At 42.0% G+C, this 17,504-nt stretch overlaps 1 protein-coding gene across 8 annotated transcripts in view; it reads right to left on the reverse strand.

The window, feature by feature from the left end:
* Positions 1 to 17,504, reverse strand: part of AKAP13 (A-kinase anchoring protein 13) — a 195,501-nt gene that overhangs the window by 53,232 nt on the left and 124,765 nt on the right. For 7 of the 8 annotated variants that reach the window (XM_031587751.2, XM_090149022.1, XM_090149025.1 and 4 more), the window contains 2 exons: positions 7,206 to 7,287; positions 3,173 to 3,309 (listed from right to left, as the gene is read on the reverse strand). In XM_031587751.2, the coding sequence (XP_031443611.2) occupies positions 3,173 to 3,309; positions 7,206 to 7,287 (219 nt within the window). Of the gene's footprint in view, positions 1 to 3,172; positions 3,310 to 7,205; positions 7,288 to 16,261; positions 17,336 to 17,504 lie in introns of those variants that run through there. The other variant, XM_090149028.1, reaches the window with a different exon arrangement.

Genomic DNA, 17,504 nt, shown 5'->3' on the forward strand with positions numbered 1-17,504 from the left:
GTCAAATTGTTTGGTTGGCTTGATACACAATTGAGCAGAATATTTTTAAATTCAGATTTACCAGTGGCTACAGGATGCCCAAAGTTAACCTTGGTAATAGCATCCTAGAAATTATTTACCGCTGTGTTTACAATTTGGAGTGGAGCAGCTTTCCCCCACTGCAAGCCTTTTTCTTCAAGCTTTTAGTTCTGAGGGCTTGTTTTCTGCTTTAGAGAGAGAAACAATAATTCCAGGAAAATAAATGCAAAAAGGAGATTTATGGATTTGTGTACTTCCTTGATCAACTCAAAACGGAGGCAGAAACTAAACATTAAGCTTCAACTCCTTTCTCTGACAATGAGCTGCAGGTCCCTGACTTCCCAAGTCCCTTGCAGGTGAACCATTTCCCAAGGGGTGCCTTGAGAGAGTTCCAAGTAACGCTGAATTTCAGTGGCAGGTTAAAAGTTAAGATGAGCAAAGCGAATGGGCTACGCCCCAGGATGTTGCCAGATGACTGTGAGAAATGACCTCATGCAGCATTAATCATCCAAGAAAGAAAGTGTTGCAAAGTTTGCCCAGACGGCTGGGTAGAGACCGAGAAGGAAGAGGAAGATGACGAAGACGTGGGAATGAAGCTCTGACGTCAAACAAATAAATAAATAACTGAGACCTCATGTTGGACATGATTTTTGGATTTCTGCAACAGCCTCTTCGGTCTGAAAAAAAAAGCAAGTCGGATTCTAATGCTACAGCTTTCACAATCCAGGAGTTGATGCTTTGCAGCTCAGCATGCGTCACTCCGAGAGAAAAAAGGAGACAGTGAGGAGGCGGCGATGAGAGCCCACAGCTCACATCAGGGACACTCCAAAGCACCTGCAGATTTCATGACTCCACAGACCCTAATTTTTCATGGTCTGGGGATAGAACCAGGGCTTAAAAATCCATGGATTTCAACTCATCTTTATGGAAGCATCCCAAAGATCCTGGACAGACAGTAGCTCATTCCTTCAACATTTTTTTAATGTATATAGCAGTTAAGAGAAAAGACAAAACTCTAATAGAGAAACTGGTGCTCCATACAAGGGGAAAACAAGAACAGGACCAATAGTAACAATAGCAGTAATGATACTGAAAGGTTTGAGATAGAACTTCTCAATTCAATAAGCAAATCGCAGTACTTAATATAGTTACAACAAATTGAGTGCTATCAATAAGTATATCTGACGGTATTGTCCAGAAAAAAAAAGATTCAATCCAACAATAATGTCAGTAGTTACTAAAAATACTTAAAACTTGGCATTTCCACTGGCCGTACTCAGCAGCCTAGAAGAAAGGCTGACCTAAGGAACAAGCCCACAACACCCAATGAGTCCTTATGTAAATAACTGTAACTTTAGAAAAGGTATTCAGACAAATTTGGAGAAAGGAGATGGGGAATTGAGTTAGTCAGCAAAGCAGAGACAAATAAACCAACTGACTGGGGCTGTGATTAGCTGTGAATGACTTCCTAAACTAATCTTATAAACCTTTTGAACTTTACCCATTTCTAGATGAAGCCTGCAACCCACCAAATGATGAGAACAATGCACTGGCTGCCAAATTAAGAAGAGGTTTCTTTTCTAAAGAGAAAATTTCCTCACTCTACCCTTTCTTTATCGACAATTGAAATACCAACCACCTTTCTTTTCCCTGTGGCACTGCCATTACTTTGCACTACCTATCCTTCTTAATTTTTGCTTCGTACATTTGGAGAAGCAAACTTTCCACATAAAAGAAAGGGAAAAAGCTAAAGCTCTGTACGTTATAAAATGTACTGTGTTCTCACAGCACTATTCTCCCACGCATCCCCACACAACCATTAAATGAGGCTCAAATGACAAAGTCTGCTGTTGTAATTCGTTCTACACAAGCAAATTGAAGACAGTCTTCTGCTCTGCCAAAAAGCTTTATATTCTCAGAACCCAGGGTCCCCCAGCTCTGAGAGTAAGATGGGAAAGGGTGAGGCTGGTGAGCTCTGTGCCCTGCCACATGCATTAAGAATGACTTTACTGTTCATTTATAGCACATGAGATCACTTAGCCCAGACTGTGGTGTTTCCCGTCCCACTGGAAAATATTCACCATCATCTGATTTGATTTAACCAAACAGAATTTTGTTTCATTAAATATATTTCTCTGCAAGCAAGTGCGAAACCTACTCTAAAAATTGAGTTTCTCGGAGCAAGAACTGCATCTGCTTGAGGAGGTAGGTTTGAATTGGTTAAAGCCATGCAGAACCAAAGCAGACTGTGACCAACATGGTGGCTGCTCAACGGAGGCTTGTGTTCATTCTGCACCATCTCCTGTGTGCTTTCTCATCATCTAGTTATGGCAAGGAGCACAGAAGTATCAATTGCAAGCAAGAAGGTTTTTAAAAGGCAAAAGTCAACTGTCCCCTGAACATCTTTGAGCAGCCCTGATGCAAATGGCAGAAGGGCAGTGCTGAAGTGAAGCATTCTCTGCTCAGGAGATTGGTTCTGTATCTCAGGTTTCACCCACTCCTCCCTCCTCTTCTCATCCATGAGCAACACAAAGGGCACAGAGATGACTAAGGTTAGTAATGACTTCTGTTGTTGATTTTAAGCAAACTTGAAAACATTTTCCTTCAGCTTGCACGCAAAAAGGCATTAGAGGTATGTTGCCCTGGAAACAAAGCTATTCCCTGGAATTGGCCTTAACTATTTGGAATGAGTGTTTCCTTCCTATTAAGGGAGTCGCACTGAATTTAAAGAAAAACACAAGTTCTTCTGAGAATTACAGTATATGATTCTGAATGTGTCAGTGCAGAGGTTATGTTTGCTGGAGAAAGCTCTCTGTTACATTAGATAAAGATGGCTTCCATACCATCCATGCAGTCGTTAATGACCTTGCAAAAAAATCCGCTTTTTCAACTATTTAATGTTTGATTTATTTTTGTGCAGTCAAAATTGCTTTCCTCTATTCAACATCAGGGGGTTGCACAGTGTATGTAAATGCACCCCTCGAACTGCTGCATCTGAAGAGGGGACCAGCTCCTTCCCATCTATGCCATTCCAGGACAATCCCTTCCAGGTCTCTAACTCAGCAGCAAAGTCAGAACAATAAGGTTGCAGTATGAATTTATAGAATCAGGCCTTGAAACTTTTTTTACTCGTATCCCAATCAGACTTTCCTACCTTTCCAAAGACAAGATCTTCCATCCCATCACCAGGCAAGGAGAAGAAGTCAGACTCGCTGCCAGATTCTCTTTTAAGGACACCCTGTGATGAGGCACAGACACTGCTCAGCCCATCCTCCAAGAAGTTCTCACACTCTGTGGGAGCAAAGCAGAAAAAGTTATGGTCTGATGCCTTCTGTAGCATTCAAACCTCCAAATCACATACACTCAGTCAATTCAAGAGTTTAAATTAACAGCAAGCACAGCTTTATAAATTGAGTTCACCCCTTAAAAACAGGACGACAAATTTTTATTACTTTATTCAAGAGTTAAAAACTCATTTTTTTTGAAGGCTAGGAATGCACCACTGAAGGACATTGCACAAACAACTCTGCATTAAACAGACATGAGCATATAAATAAACTGATATGTACATGTCAGTACCTCACACTGAGCATAACAGGATATTATTTTTCCTATTGACTGCAGCAACTGCCAAAATAGATTTATATTCAATAAATATCTAAGTCAACAATATTAACTTTCTCAATTAAAAACAATTAATTTCCTCTAACATTTAAATGCCAAGGTGCTTTTGAAATGCTCATCAGTCCATTAGTTGATTGCTTCTTCTATATTTCCCACTGGAAAAGTAATAGTAAGGCTTCTGTGACAAGTTTTACTTTTTAAAGATTCAAAAATTGGGCACTTATTTCAATTTCACAAGCTTTCGTAACTGCTGACATTTAAATCTAAGCATATCGCATCTCTTCCTTCCAATTCAAATACTTCCAGCTGTTTGTAGCGGGGTGATGAGCAGCACAGAAATGCACCCCAGCCATTGAGAAAGCCCATTCCTTCCAAAAACCTTAAGGGCTATGTGCCTGCATCCATAATGCCAATATATCATTTCACTTTTTTTCAGCCTGCAAGCAGAGGTATTAATGACAATTTTGGCATTAACTGAACATTCTTTTCTCCCAGTTAAGAATACTTGCTGATTATTAGTATTTAAGAGAAAAAAAAAGTGTTATTTTTCAACCCACTGTACCTAAACAAGATGCCTCCAAAACACATTTAGCTTCCTTCAGAGGAGCCAGGGCAATAAAACATTTGTTTGTTCTTAAATAATAGCCAATAACCTCCATCCTTGGCTGTGGCAGGCTCACACATCAACACAGGGAATACAGGTTTGGGTTGGGTAGCTCGAAGCCACTTCTTTTCCCTTCCATGTGGAAGGGATGGAGGCAAAGGTGCTGCCCCAGGGCCATGGGGATGGTGAAGCTGGCTGGAAACCCCATCACCTCCCTTCTGAGGAGTTTCCACGCCGGGGAGAACTGGAAAAGCACTTGTTGGAGAAGGAGCAAGTGTTCCCTCAGCCTTTTCCCCGTTCAGTAAACCTGGAAAATCTGAACTGCTTTTCCATAATCGAGGGGGATAAGGGAGAGGGGAGAGAAAGGAAAAAAAAAAAAAAGAAGGGAAAAGCAAAGTTGAGACTGAGCGGCTGTAAGGGAGCGGGCCAGGATGCAGCCGGCCGGCCAGCTGGCAGCTGGCAGAGCTTGTCCAAGCCCAGACTGAAAAACAAAGGAGCTCGAGCCACGTTCCAGTGGAAAATGAGCAGGGACGGTCCAGATGCACCAACGAACGGATACCTCGCCCAGCCGATAAATCACAGCAGCGTGAGAGGCCCGGCAGGAGCTACAGAGTGACAGTGAGGGGTGGAAGAGGGCTGGGAAGGCAAGGAGGAGCAGAGAGAGGTGGAGGAACCCCACATCTCCCCTCATCTGTGCTGAGGTGTTCATCTCCAAGTCCTTACGAGGATCTATGCGTGTCCCCCCCCCCCTTTTCTCAGTTTGTTGGGCTCGCTCTGCTGTTTTGAACCACGTACACATTGCACAATGCTGACCTCTGTCTCTCAGTTGCTCCCACCCATGACCATCCAAGCCCTGCTGACAGTGCTGTCACAGCATTGGAGCATGCGGACCAGCCCCCATCGCACTGCACACACCTCATTTATTGCATTACTGCACTTATCCATTTGTCTGTGGAGTTGCATGCAGTAAGGACATGATGGCAACACACTTCTCCACATAATACAGAAAAAAAGTTAAACAGTAAAAAGCCCTAGGATGAAAATTTTCAAACAACTCCTTTACGTACATTTTCCAAAGCCTCATAGCCTCCAACGTGGGGCTGAGCCCTCTTATTCCACACCGAGAGCTAAGTAGCTGCAGTGCATCTCCAAAGCATGTGCAGAAAATGTGAAGCTAGAAGTCCTGAAGTTTTCCTCCAAGATTTGAGGACTGTCTCCCTACAACTGATTACTGCAGGACTATTCAGCTGGTGAAAAAGTTGTCATTCCCTTTCAAGTTGTGTACTTTTACATTAGTCATATTAGAAAGGTGTCAGGGCATGACTACAGTGGGACATGTGAGAAGTCATTACAATATTTCTGAAATGCCAGCACTTGCAGAGCCTGAGCTCTTCCTGTTGTTGCAGTCAGACAAAAGCACATTTCCCTTGTCATCTTCAAACTTGCCTCAGTGTGTCATAGACATGTACTACTGTAATTATTAATTTATGCCTGCAGATATAGCTGACTGTATACTACATATATTTCTATAGCATATTATTGTATTAGATAATAAGTGTATAACTAATATTGACCCGTATGTCTGCATGATTATAAATTCATCAAGTCAAATGAGCACATGTAATTTTGCAGCCAAATGGAGCACAAAAAGTCCAAAGCATAAAAACATCATACATAGACTCAAGGGATGCAGGGAAATAATTAGTAAAGAAGCAGCGTGATGATACTGCAGGCTCTCTTGTAAAACACTTACAAAATAGCTATTCACTGATCATGACCATCCTAACCTGTAAGTCACAGCATTTTTTAGAGAAGAAGAGAAGAGAAGAGAAGAGAAGAGAAGAGAAGAGAAGAGAAGAGAAGAGAAGAGAAGAGAAGAGAAGAGAAGAGAAGAGAAGAGAAGAGAAGAGAAGAGAAGAGAAGAGAAGAGAAGAGAAGAGAAGAGAAGAGAAGAGAAGAGAAGAGAAGAGAAGAGAAGAGAAGAGAAGAGAAGAGAAGAGAAGAGAAGAGAAGAGAAGAGAAGAGAAGAGAAGAGAAGAGAAGAGAAGAGAAGAGAAGAGAAGAGGCTTCTTTCACTTCAATAGGACATCTAGCTAGAATAAGCCCTTCAGGTCAGTCACTCAAAATGTCACTTCCTAGCCCATACTCTGAATTTCAATTCCATAGTGATTCAATCCCCATTTTTCTCTCAAGCATCTCAGATAAATTGAAGGAGATTCAGGTGAGATTTCTACTCACAATGACAGTAAAACAAGTACTCAATGAAAAGTCCAAGCAAAGTCTCTATTCAGAGCACTGGTAAATTACTGTATTTGTTTTGAACACGCATGATTCAACAAAAGGAAATGCTTTTTTTTTTCCTATCTTGGACACGAAGCCCTCTTTGAAACTTGCCAGACGAGATTTTCTGTCCCTGTGGAAGAGACAGAGAGCACCCGCCAGCATGCAGGACTGGTGGGCAGGGTGTGGGAACGATGGCTCTGAACTGCCTTTCTGTTTCCTGAAGTCTGGAAATCATGGGAACTTTTAGGAAAAAAATAAATAAATAAGCAAAAAAACCCATGAAGCCACTAATCTTCATCTGAATATGGATTAAGAGAATTTAAAATTTTGGCCTTTTTTCCTTTTATTATATTATCATTTTGACTAGAAAACGTCTGCTTTCTCCATCACACGTCTAAAATCTGATAGAAAACTGAAATACTGAAACATTTCAAGTGCACAGTTAAGAAGGTGACACACCACTCAGCTCACTGCAAGCGCTGCAACCCTGTACTAACAATGACTCATGATAGAGTTGTTACACATTTTCTTTAGCTTATATATTTTTTTCCATTGAGGTTAGGATGACCAAAAAAAAAAAAAAAAAAAAAAAAGGAAAGAAAAGTCGAGGAGAGCAGCAAGGAGAACAAGAGGGATGCTCTACTGAATGCATGCTGGCCAAGAACCCACAGCTTACCTGGAGATTCTCCTGTCCGCTTGCGCTCCAGCAGCGAAGAGTCAGGACATGGCTCCAGTGAGCACCAGCTTTCACGGTTTATCTGAAAGAAAAGGCAACAGCAAATTAGAAAAAAAAAAAAAAAAAAAAAAAGGCTGCTTTTGCTATCATCTCCATTAGCCTCTTCTGCAACTTAATTCTGCATCAACCAGTGGATATATAGTTATGGCTTAATTCCATTATAATAATAATAATCGCAAAAGTAATTTACCATTATTTTCTTCAGCGTCGCTAAACAAAGCACTACAATACGCCAAAAACTGTGTTTCTCTGTGGAAAGTATGATGGAGAAGTGGCTCCCGCTCAAGGCAGGAGTTCAGAGAAAGGATGAGCCAGAGTTTAAGCTACTAGTGGAGATCTCAAGAAACCTGGCTTCAGTTCTTCCATTTGTTGTGGGACTTCAGGCAAGATACTCCCCTACTTTCTCAGTTCACTATCTAAAGAATAGTCATTTCTTACTACCCACACTGCTCCAAGTATAATTACCTTAAAGAAGGCAGGGAGCTCTGATAATGTAGAAATGAGGACTACAGAAGTATCCAGGTCATGACCAGAAGCACTTTGTACATCTGACTTCACATGTTTGCATTAACTGCAGTGATGACTATTTTAGAAAATCCCATTTTAACACTGAAACATCACATGATTTATTTCAACATCAGCCTTATCATTTTACCCTGCTCCTCATCCTGCCCGTAACTTCCAGTCTTTCAGTAGGGATGACTGATCTGTGCTCAGCCTTCTTCCTGTGCTTTACTCTTCCTCACTTCGGTTCTTTAGTCCAGCTTTTTGACCCTGAAGTCTGCTGGATTATCCATGGCCCTTGGCTCACCCAACACACGTTTCTCACTGCTTTTGTCTATAACTGGTCTGGAAACCCCTTCACTCTCTCGTCTTCAGCAGTTTGGCTGTTCTTCCTAGATGAACGCGTTTTCCAAACACAAATCCCATTGAGACCAAACCCAGAAGTTGTTTCCCCTCCCGCCTGGCTGCTCCTCACTTGCTTCAACACACAGGGTCTCACATGTTCTAACTAAATAGTTGCTCAAACGGATGACTTGTCTTACTTCACATGACAAATGTTTCGCCTACCCTCTCTTTGGCTTTCCTTTCCCTCTTCTCTGACAGACAGAATTTTTGCTTTTTTGCCTCTAACCTGTCACCAAATTTCCTTAGTCATCCTGCCCCTCCTCACCAGACTCTTATCCTTATCCCAGGACCCTTCTACTTCTGATGGGGCTCATTGCTCTAAGAACCCACCTTCCTCCTCCTCTTCTCATGAGCTGATGAGCACAGTATTGCTGTCCCAGCCTGGCCTGCACCCACTGCTCTGCAATGGAGAGTCTCCCTCCAGGGCCTCCATTGAGCAAAGCCAGCACTCCCCCAAGACCTGTTGGCTGCTTTCTGCACTACATATTTCTTGATCAGGTTTTGTCCGCCTCCATACTTCTGCGATGACAAAATGGGGTTGGAAGGGCCTTTGACAGATCACGTAGTCCCTTTGTGCTGCTCCAAGTCCAGCTTGGCTACAATCTGAGAGGCCTTCATGCAACACACCTGTAAAATCCTCCAGTAGAGAGGATGCCATAACTTTCCCAGCCAGCAGCTCATGCTCAGGAAGGTCAGAGAGGAGAAAAATGAGTTTCCCAGGAGAGCCAAAGGCCTCATGCTCTACCAGAGTGAGGCCTCAAGGTGAGTCAGTGCACAGCCCTGGGCATCCCTCCCTGCTTCCAGGTATTCCACAGCCTGGTTTTCATCCCATTAATTGCTCCCTGCCTCTGCTCATTGAATTCTCATATATACATTAATATAAGACCCGTCAGACTTTCCTATGCATACACATCTCAAGTCCTTTCCTGCACCACTGCTCAAACATATGCATTTGCACACACATGCATACCCATCTTCTCTCTTTTCTGCTGCCCCACACCATTTCACCAGTTGCACTCAGGGATATCTAACCTCAGCGATTAAACTTCACCACAGAGTCTATACATATTTTTCAGTCTTAGAAGAGCTGTAAAGTCAATAAACATCAGATTAATATTCTTTTCTCTTGAGCCAGAGCACAGCCTACTTTGGAGTACATGTAATTAAAGGCACATCTAGACATTGAGTCTGAACATACATGGGGGGATAAAAGCAAATTTGCTCAAGTCTACACAAATGAAGGAATGATCCATCTTGATATAAAATCAAATTTTGCCTCCTTCTGAATGGTTTGAACGTTACTCTTTCCTGAACACACTGAGTCTCATTCTTCTTACTCTTACACTGATGTTGCTCCATCAAATTAATGGAAACTACTCTTGGTTTATATTAACATGCACTGCTGGAAAATGATAATGAAGCACTTTATTCAATAATTATCAGAAAGCAAGCAAAGAATTAGAAGATTCAAGACTGTTTATAACCAGTTGACTGTGGTAGAACACATTAAATTAGGCTGAATTAATGTTATATTTTTTCCTTTAATAGAACCAGTTGAGTCATTCCCTGAAAATGCATTATAGACATTGGCATTTTTTCAAAAAAGATTTGAATATTTTTCCCATTACCCAGCCAGCTCTATCCTTTGCCAAGTATTGAAAATGTCTGCTTTTTTTTTTTTTTTCTAGAAAAAGCAGTAATGAGAAAGTAACACTGAAGTTTAAGGTGCTCTTTCAAATGTACATGAATATGCACAAAATGAAGCATTATGAAGTATTTATCTCAGCAGCCCGAATTCAGGAATAATAATAATCACCACCAAAACACTAACAAAGGAAACCACTACTATACATAAGTGTTCCCTATGCCAAAAAGAGACCAGACAGGATTTGAGGGAGGTTTACTGCGGCTCTCAGGAAACTGGGTGGTCCACAGATACTGAAAACACAAAACCCATCATACATTGCAGAACACTGAGTACTGCATTCCCTCCTCAGCAGCTGAACTGAGGGTGCAGACAGCATGGGCTGCAGGGAAAATGCCATCATAAAAGCACCTGATCACCATGGTGGGGGGATGTACTAGTATGAAATAATCAGAAATGAGGTTGCTTTGGAATTTTGCAGACACATGAAACTCACACATAACAAAACTATTCCTCCCTTCTTCCCTTAGCCCTTGTTCAGCCACAAGAGGAGCTTGACAACAGGACCTCAGGCTGACGGCCACAGAAGACAATAAAAAAAACCCTTGCTTTCCACTATGCCCACACTGATTATAGCCTATTGCTGCTGGGCATCCCACATCACCGTGGTACGAGCAGAGAGGATGCGGTGATCAGATGGCAGAAGGCAATAAGAAATAGTCCCTGGGAACAGAGCTTCAATATGCAGCATTTGAAAGCATGCCAGGAGAGAACCAGTTATTTTTCCATGCCGAAGCCTGACTGTGTTTATCTGCAGCTCAGACTGAATGAATCATGGGAGCATGTCCCCAGGCACCAAAAAGTGAATCCCGGAGGATTTTCTGTGTGCCTGTGAAACGCTAGCAGACCAAATGTCCAGAGAGGGCTTCAGGACAGCAGCTGGGGCTGCAGGCAGCAGACAGTTGTGCTGTTCATTCTGGGCACGCACGCCTGTATTTCCTGAATCTCAGAGACATTTTCCCGCAGACGTTTAATTTGAAACTCGACGTGACTTAGTACAGAAGCCTTTTTGCATAAGAAAAGGACAGCACTAGACAATCTGCGAGCCAAACAGGCCGCGATGTTCTCCATCATGTGGGAGCTATTAGTGACCGCCAGCCTCTGTTCCCTCTGCTTCCTATTCAGCATCTCCCCCGGCTCTTCCTTCCTTTCCCCCGCGCACCCATCTGTCTGGGGGAGTTCTCTAACCCTTTCCAGCCCTCTCAGAGTCTGCCCACCAGAATCTGCTCCTCCTCCTCAGATGACATTTCAAAGTTTCCTCTCCTCACTTCCGCCGTGCTGGCTTTTGGGGACAAGCTGTCATGCCCTTCACAGCCTCCTACACAGGACTGCCCCCATATGAGAGCTTCCCTTCAAGGCAGGCACTGGAGCTTCCCAAACCTGCCAGGCCTTCCTGTAACTCAGATGATTTAGATGGGGTGATAACCATAGCAATGCCCTTTTCTTCCTCCCTCTGGTTTCATCTGAACTCTTCTGACAGTGCTTCCATTTCACAACAGGAACACACTGACCTCTCAGGAAATCTTCTCCTGCTTTGAAAGTTTGCACTTGTCACCATCACAGTTACCACTATAAATCAGCACCAAACATCCCTGAGCAGAAAGAACATGATTTTAACTTTCATTTCCTAGCAAATCTCTAGAGATTCATCTTCCTTCCACATTGTTTTAACTTTGCCCTAATTTTGTAAGTTTCCATTTCTCTCTCTTTTCTTTTTTTCTTTTTTTTTTTTTTCCAATCTAGCATAAAGGAAAATATTTAATAGAGTAATTTGAGCTTGTTTGGTGTATCATTAAGTACTTGTGCGTCATACTGAGCAGTAACAGATATTAGGAAAGATCTGAATAACCTATAGAAGGATTGGAAAAGCAAAAATTAAACTTATTTCTTTAACTGCAATTATAACTAATCTGTTTCATAATCAGAAATGATAAAACTGTTTCAAAAGTTTTAATGCAAATCTAAACTTTTCTTTAGGGACCTTCCTCAAAGAAATTCCCGTAGGATACTCTTTTCAACGTTTCTTCTAAGAAACTTCTAACTTTACAGCTTCATTGGTAACAGAATAATCTCGTTGTTACCTTTTAATTCCTGAACTATGAATTACAGCTAATTCATCCCCTTCAAAAAAAAAACAAACACCTTTTAAGAAACTGCAAAACTCTTGGAAGAGCAGTGTGAGAGATGGGGCACCTGGAAAAGGATTTCCACCATCCCCCTTCAGCAGCCATTGATGCAAACAAATTGCACCTGCACAAAGCTCAAGAGCAAAAATTCAAAGCAATGCTTTGATAATCACCTTTCCAGATAGCATTGGGACATATCAATTTACTTACCTTTTTAGATAGATAGATAGATATTGTAATTCCCTGTGCATTTTCTTGCTTTAGGCTTACTGGAAGGTTTTACAGCGTGAATGAAGGACACAGACACCATCCTCCAATTTATCTCAAAAAGGACAAAGTGACAACACTTTCCTATTATCTATTTATCATCTAGTGTAGTCAATACACTACATCAAACCTTCTACCTTTATTGAATGCCAGTATTGGTACAACAATTTTTCATGGAGGTCCTTGCTCACAGCATCAAGCACACAGTGCTGAAAAGAACCACACTAAAGGAAGAGGCTCCTACAACCACAGGACATATTAAATGGCTGAATAAATTAGCACTTTGCGGTGTAAGAGCAATGCTGAATTCCTAGAGTACACTTTTCTTCCTGGCAATGTCCCAGATGGAAAGTGAGCATCTTGCCCAAGAACATTTTCCGCCCTTGGCACTGGGGGATATTCCGCCAGTAGCAAAATTAGAGCCCTGTTAATAACAACCTTTAATTAAGCTTTGAATACAAGAACAATGGCTTTACATAAAAAAATAACAAGTCCTGACTAAAAATGGGAGCAATTAACCTTGGGCACATAAATGTTTGTGTGAAAACTCTTCCATATTATTTAAGCTAACTTCCCTGTTCTAGTTCTACAGGAGGCATGAACAAATGAAGTTTTCCGCATTGTAATAAATACCTCTTAATACTGAACCTTCAGGAACAAAATCACTGTGGGTAGATGCTGTTTTCAGGATTAAAGAGTAGATTTGCTTTAGGGCCACAAAACTCAATGACAAAGGACAGTGCTTCCCTCAGCCCCAGACCCCAAAGCAGGAAAGAAGATGGTGCAGCTCAATGAGATCTGTTTATCCAAAGAGCAGCTAACTGAAAACTTTTTTCCCTACTTAAGAAGAAAACTTAAGCACAATTCTGCTTACCAGTAACAGCTTGAGCTTTCACCTACAGAGCTGTCATGTAGACAGGATCAATGAAAAAACGAAAAAAAACCCCAACATTTCCAGTTGTGATTGCTCAGACTCCCATTCTCAAAACAAGCCAATTTCTTATTCTCTAACTGCAAAGAACAGCCTTGTTATCCAGACTTGGACACTTCTCTAACTGCATGTACTTGCAAGGTGCCAGCGCTGATGGTATCTGTATTCTGTCCCCAGACAGCTCTATTTGTGGTGGCAGGCACCACATGGGATACAGCTGCCAACTCACACACGGGCCCATTGAGACTTCCCATTTTGGGCCTAGGAATAATGCAGTGCAAACTGCTTTACCCTGCCTGGAGCTGACTGGGGCTCAATTAATCATTCAGCAAGCAGATATCCCACCCAACCCACACCTTCTTCATCTGCTGCAATGCGATTTCAGAAGGAAAGATGATGTCAAATTGTTATGCCATTTCTGCATCAACTAGGGCTTTCTGTACAGTGGCAAACCACTGTGGTCAATAACCAAGAACATCATGTTTGCATTGCTGGAGCAGCAAAAAGAGCTACAGTAAAGATGAAATTCTACCCTCAACAGCAAGCTAAGACATGGATTTACCCACTGCCTCTTGTGCTCATGTGTGGGGAGGACATGGAACATATCTTAAAGCAAAAAATAACTGTGTGCATCAGCCCTCAAAATTGCTGAGGTTTTTTTTGTAACTTTACAAACCACTTTTTCAGGCACAATCTAAACATGGAAAATTTTAGCCCCAACATAGCAATCCTTAAGAAGGCACATGCATTGCAAAATAGTTGGTATTGAGTTGGTTCTCAATTCTTTTGAGAATGTATCAGGCTGGATGGGGCTCTGAGTACCTGATCAGCTGTAGGTGTCCCTGCTCAATGCAGGGGAGTAAGACCAGGTGGCCTCAAGGGTCCCTTCCGACTCAAATGATTCTGTGGTTCTATGAAAATACCATCTATAAACACACAGCAGCCAAAATGACAAAAGACATTCTTTGTTCACAGCTTGTTCCAGTTGCCTTCCCCATCAGCTGTTTTTCTTTCCTATTTCATGATTACTGAGTTCCTCATCTTCAAATGAAGAAAAGAACGTATTCACCTACTACCCATAGAAAAGACAGCTTGCACAAGCTGATCAGCAGGCCAAACTGAAAGGTGCCAAGCATTTAGCAGGTATATTGTTACAGGTTCATTCCAATCACTGTAAATGAAGACTCTATTTGGTTTTGCTGTAAGGATATTTATTTGCTATTCAATGTTTGACACTTAAGAAAAGCCTACACACTGAAATACGGTGACCCAGATAAGTATTTTAATTTAAAACAAAACCAACCAAAGAAAAAAACCAAACCCCAAATAGCTCTCTCGTTAAGGGTCTGATCCAGCTCCCATTAACGTCAAGAGATGATCTGCCACTGACGCAGTCTAATGCTGGCTTAGATCCCTGGATCATCAAAATTTGATTTAATCTACTGGTTATGCTATAGAAACCAGCTAAAGCATAAGAATGACTAAATAACAAGATTAAGCTGCTTGTAACGTAGCTGTCACTGGCACCCTCTATTTTAAACATTCGCACTATTTACAGCCGATGTTCAGAGCAGCAATGCGTGCACACATGCACACATGTATGGACACTGAGTCATTTGCAGGAACAGACATCATAACCCACAGTTTTGAAACTCAATTAGGAAAATACTAGTGGGAACTAACAAGAGCCATACTTTGTTATAAAATCTAAGCTTTGCTGAACAAAAAACTAATTTAGGGAACTAGTGACATCAGAAATACTGAAGTCAGATAATTATAGTGAATTACATTTCAACCAAGGCATCCAGATACTCTTTATGAAGAAAAAGATTGTCTTTTTTATATTTGCAACCAAACTTGTCAGGGGTACCTCTTTTCCCAGTCTCATTAAGCAGTGATTTGACACAAGTAGTGTGTGCACAGTATGTCTACAGCTCTTAATGACTCATAAGGTTTATCTAGAGATTGAATCCCACGGGATTCTAACATTAAGATAAAGGTTCAAACATTACTCAACAAGATCATGTTGGTACAGAAAGCTAGTTGTAGTTATTTCTGCTTGGTGTCACACACACACAAAAAAAACCAAACAAACACCAAAGGATTCATTCAATTAAAGTAAAAAAAAAAAAAAAAAAGAACAACTTCCATAGCTAAACAATGCTAATTAACCTAAGAAGTGTTAGGTCCATCCTAGTGCATGTGAATTAGAACCAGGATCACTGAAAATAAAAATATTTCTCTCTTCAGCCTTTGTACTAGCCCTGAAAATGGGCATGAAGCAAAACCCATGCAAAAGAAGCCCCACGGTGGTGCAGAAACCCACTGCCTCTGCTAAGAAAAGGAAACAGAGAGAGAAGAAGAGAGAGGCAGAAAGAAACGCTCGTTCAGGAGTTAAGATATCAGAAGCAAGCTGTGTTTTGCAGTCTCTCTGGCTGCTTTCCGATTTCCATCCACTTTGCCAGGAAACTGCTGAAGCTCCAAAAAGCTGTTAGGGAGAAGACATTCCCAGACTGCCACTGTGCCATTTGGTGGAGCGCTTGCTAATTTTAGATTAGCGAAGGAACGCTGGGACAATAAGCCAAGAGCTGCTCCCGGCTCTTGCTCTGACCAACCTTCTGACAAAATTCACACCCAAACAATAAGAACAACACCTTTCAAATATAAACAAAAACAGAGGCAAGGGAGGATCCACCGTGCCTTTTTCAGCAGGATTTATCTTTGGGGAAAGGAGAGGGTGGCCACGTTTCACTCCAAAAATGAACACTGGAAATGAAAATCCTTGACTGAACGGCACAGAAAAAACACCTGTGACTTGTGAGGTTTGCAAAATACAATAGAAGCGCTTAAGGGGGAGAGAAGACCGGGGAAAGATGGCCAGAATGATTCTCTGGAAGTGTGGTTGCATGCTACGATGGATAATTCTGAGATAACAGCAAACCACTTCATGCCAAGCATCACCACTGCAACCCATCTGCATGCTGAAGGGCGCAAGCTCCTCCAACTGAACCCCAACCGAGAGAAGGAGCAGGATAAGCAACGTAAACAACCACCATACCTTTAACAACACCACATCTACAGTCCTGTCCACCTTGGAGATGTCGCACAGGCTGTACCGCCTCTTGTGCCGTTCGTACATTTTGTCCAAAGGGCCGCGAGCAGAGGCAAAGTGTAGGGAGCAGAGCCCACCATGAACCCCAGAGTGTCTGCTGTGCTCCTTGGCCACACGCACGCGTGCTCAGAGAAGTCCCCGCCGCTCCGAGCCTCTCAACAGGAAAAAGAAAATCCCAGAGCTGCGACCGGTTGATAAAGTCTTCTTGGAACAGATTTGCTTATACAAACACAGCAACTTATAGAAAACAGAAGGTATATCGAGAGAGCTTTATACATACGAATATTACTTCTTTTGTAGCTGCTAAGAATGGGATCAGCCTTCCTGTTATATGAATAAGAATGATAAAAAGTTTTCCAGACAACTTTGATATCCAAAAAGCATCAGAATAAAAATTCTGATAGAGAACAAAAGCCAGACAGATGCGATGGGAACCCTGATGCTCCAAGGGAGAAAAGCAGGAGGAAGGCTCAGCCACGACGTGTCTGATTCAGAAGGAAAAAAAAAAAAAAGGAAAAAAAAAAGAAGTCGATCACTGTATCCAAAGTAAATACTGTCACCAACGTGAGTTTTCTTTCAGCACACAAAGATGTGAAAGAAACAATAAAAAAAGGTGTTTTCTTCCTTTTGAGTCCGTCCGCCGTTCAGCCGAGCAGGCAGGAGGGCTCGGTTTTGCGTTAAGTTTAAATTTCTAATGACAGCACAGGGCAAAAGGAAAGAAAATAATGAAATAAAGCCACTCCCTCCTGGCCTGAGCTGGGACGGCCCTACTTGCCTTTTTAGTACTGCATCACCAGCGTTCTCAGCTTTGAAAATGTCTTTACAGTTGTGGGAGCGTGATTCATCTCCTCAGAAAGAAAGAAAGAAAAAAATAAATAAAAAAAAAAAAGAGATGGGAGTGGAGGAAGAAAAAGCAGCAGCTTTCCATCAGCAGCTCCTTGCACCTCCTGCTTCAGGCTCTCAGCCTGTTTTCTCGATGCAAAGATGGAGAAGTGAAAGGACGCATTTTGGGAGAGCCGAGGACAGGGAGGACGGCTGTGTTTCCCTCTGCCCTGGGGCCAGGTGGATGACAGACAGACAGACAGACAAATTCAGGCTCAGCGCTTCCCCAAAACGGGGATGGAAACTTATGATTCAATCAGTGCACCCAAAAAAAAAATAAAAAAGGAAGCAAAAGATTTCAGTAACT

The sequence above is a fragment of the Phasianus colchicus genome, chromosome 12 (assembly GCF_987193195.1).
Source record: "Phasianus colchicus chromosome 12, bPhaCol1.hap1.1, whole genome shotgun sequence".
NCBI classification, from domain to species: Eukaryota; Metazoa; Chordata; class Aves; order Galliformes; family Phasianidae; genus Phasianus; species Phasianus colchicus.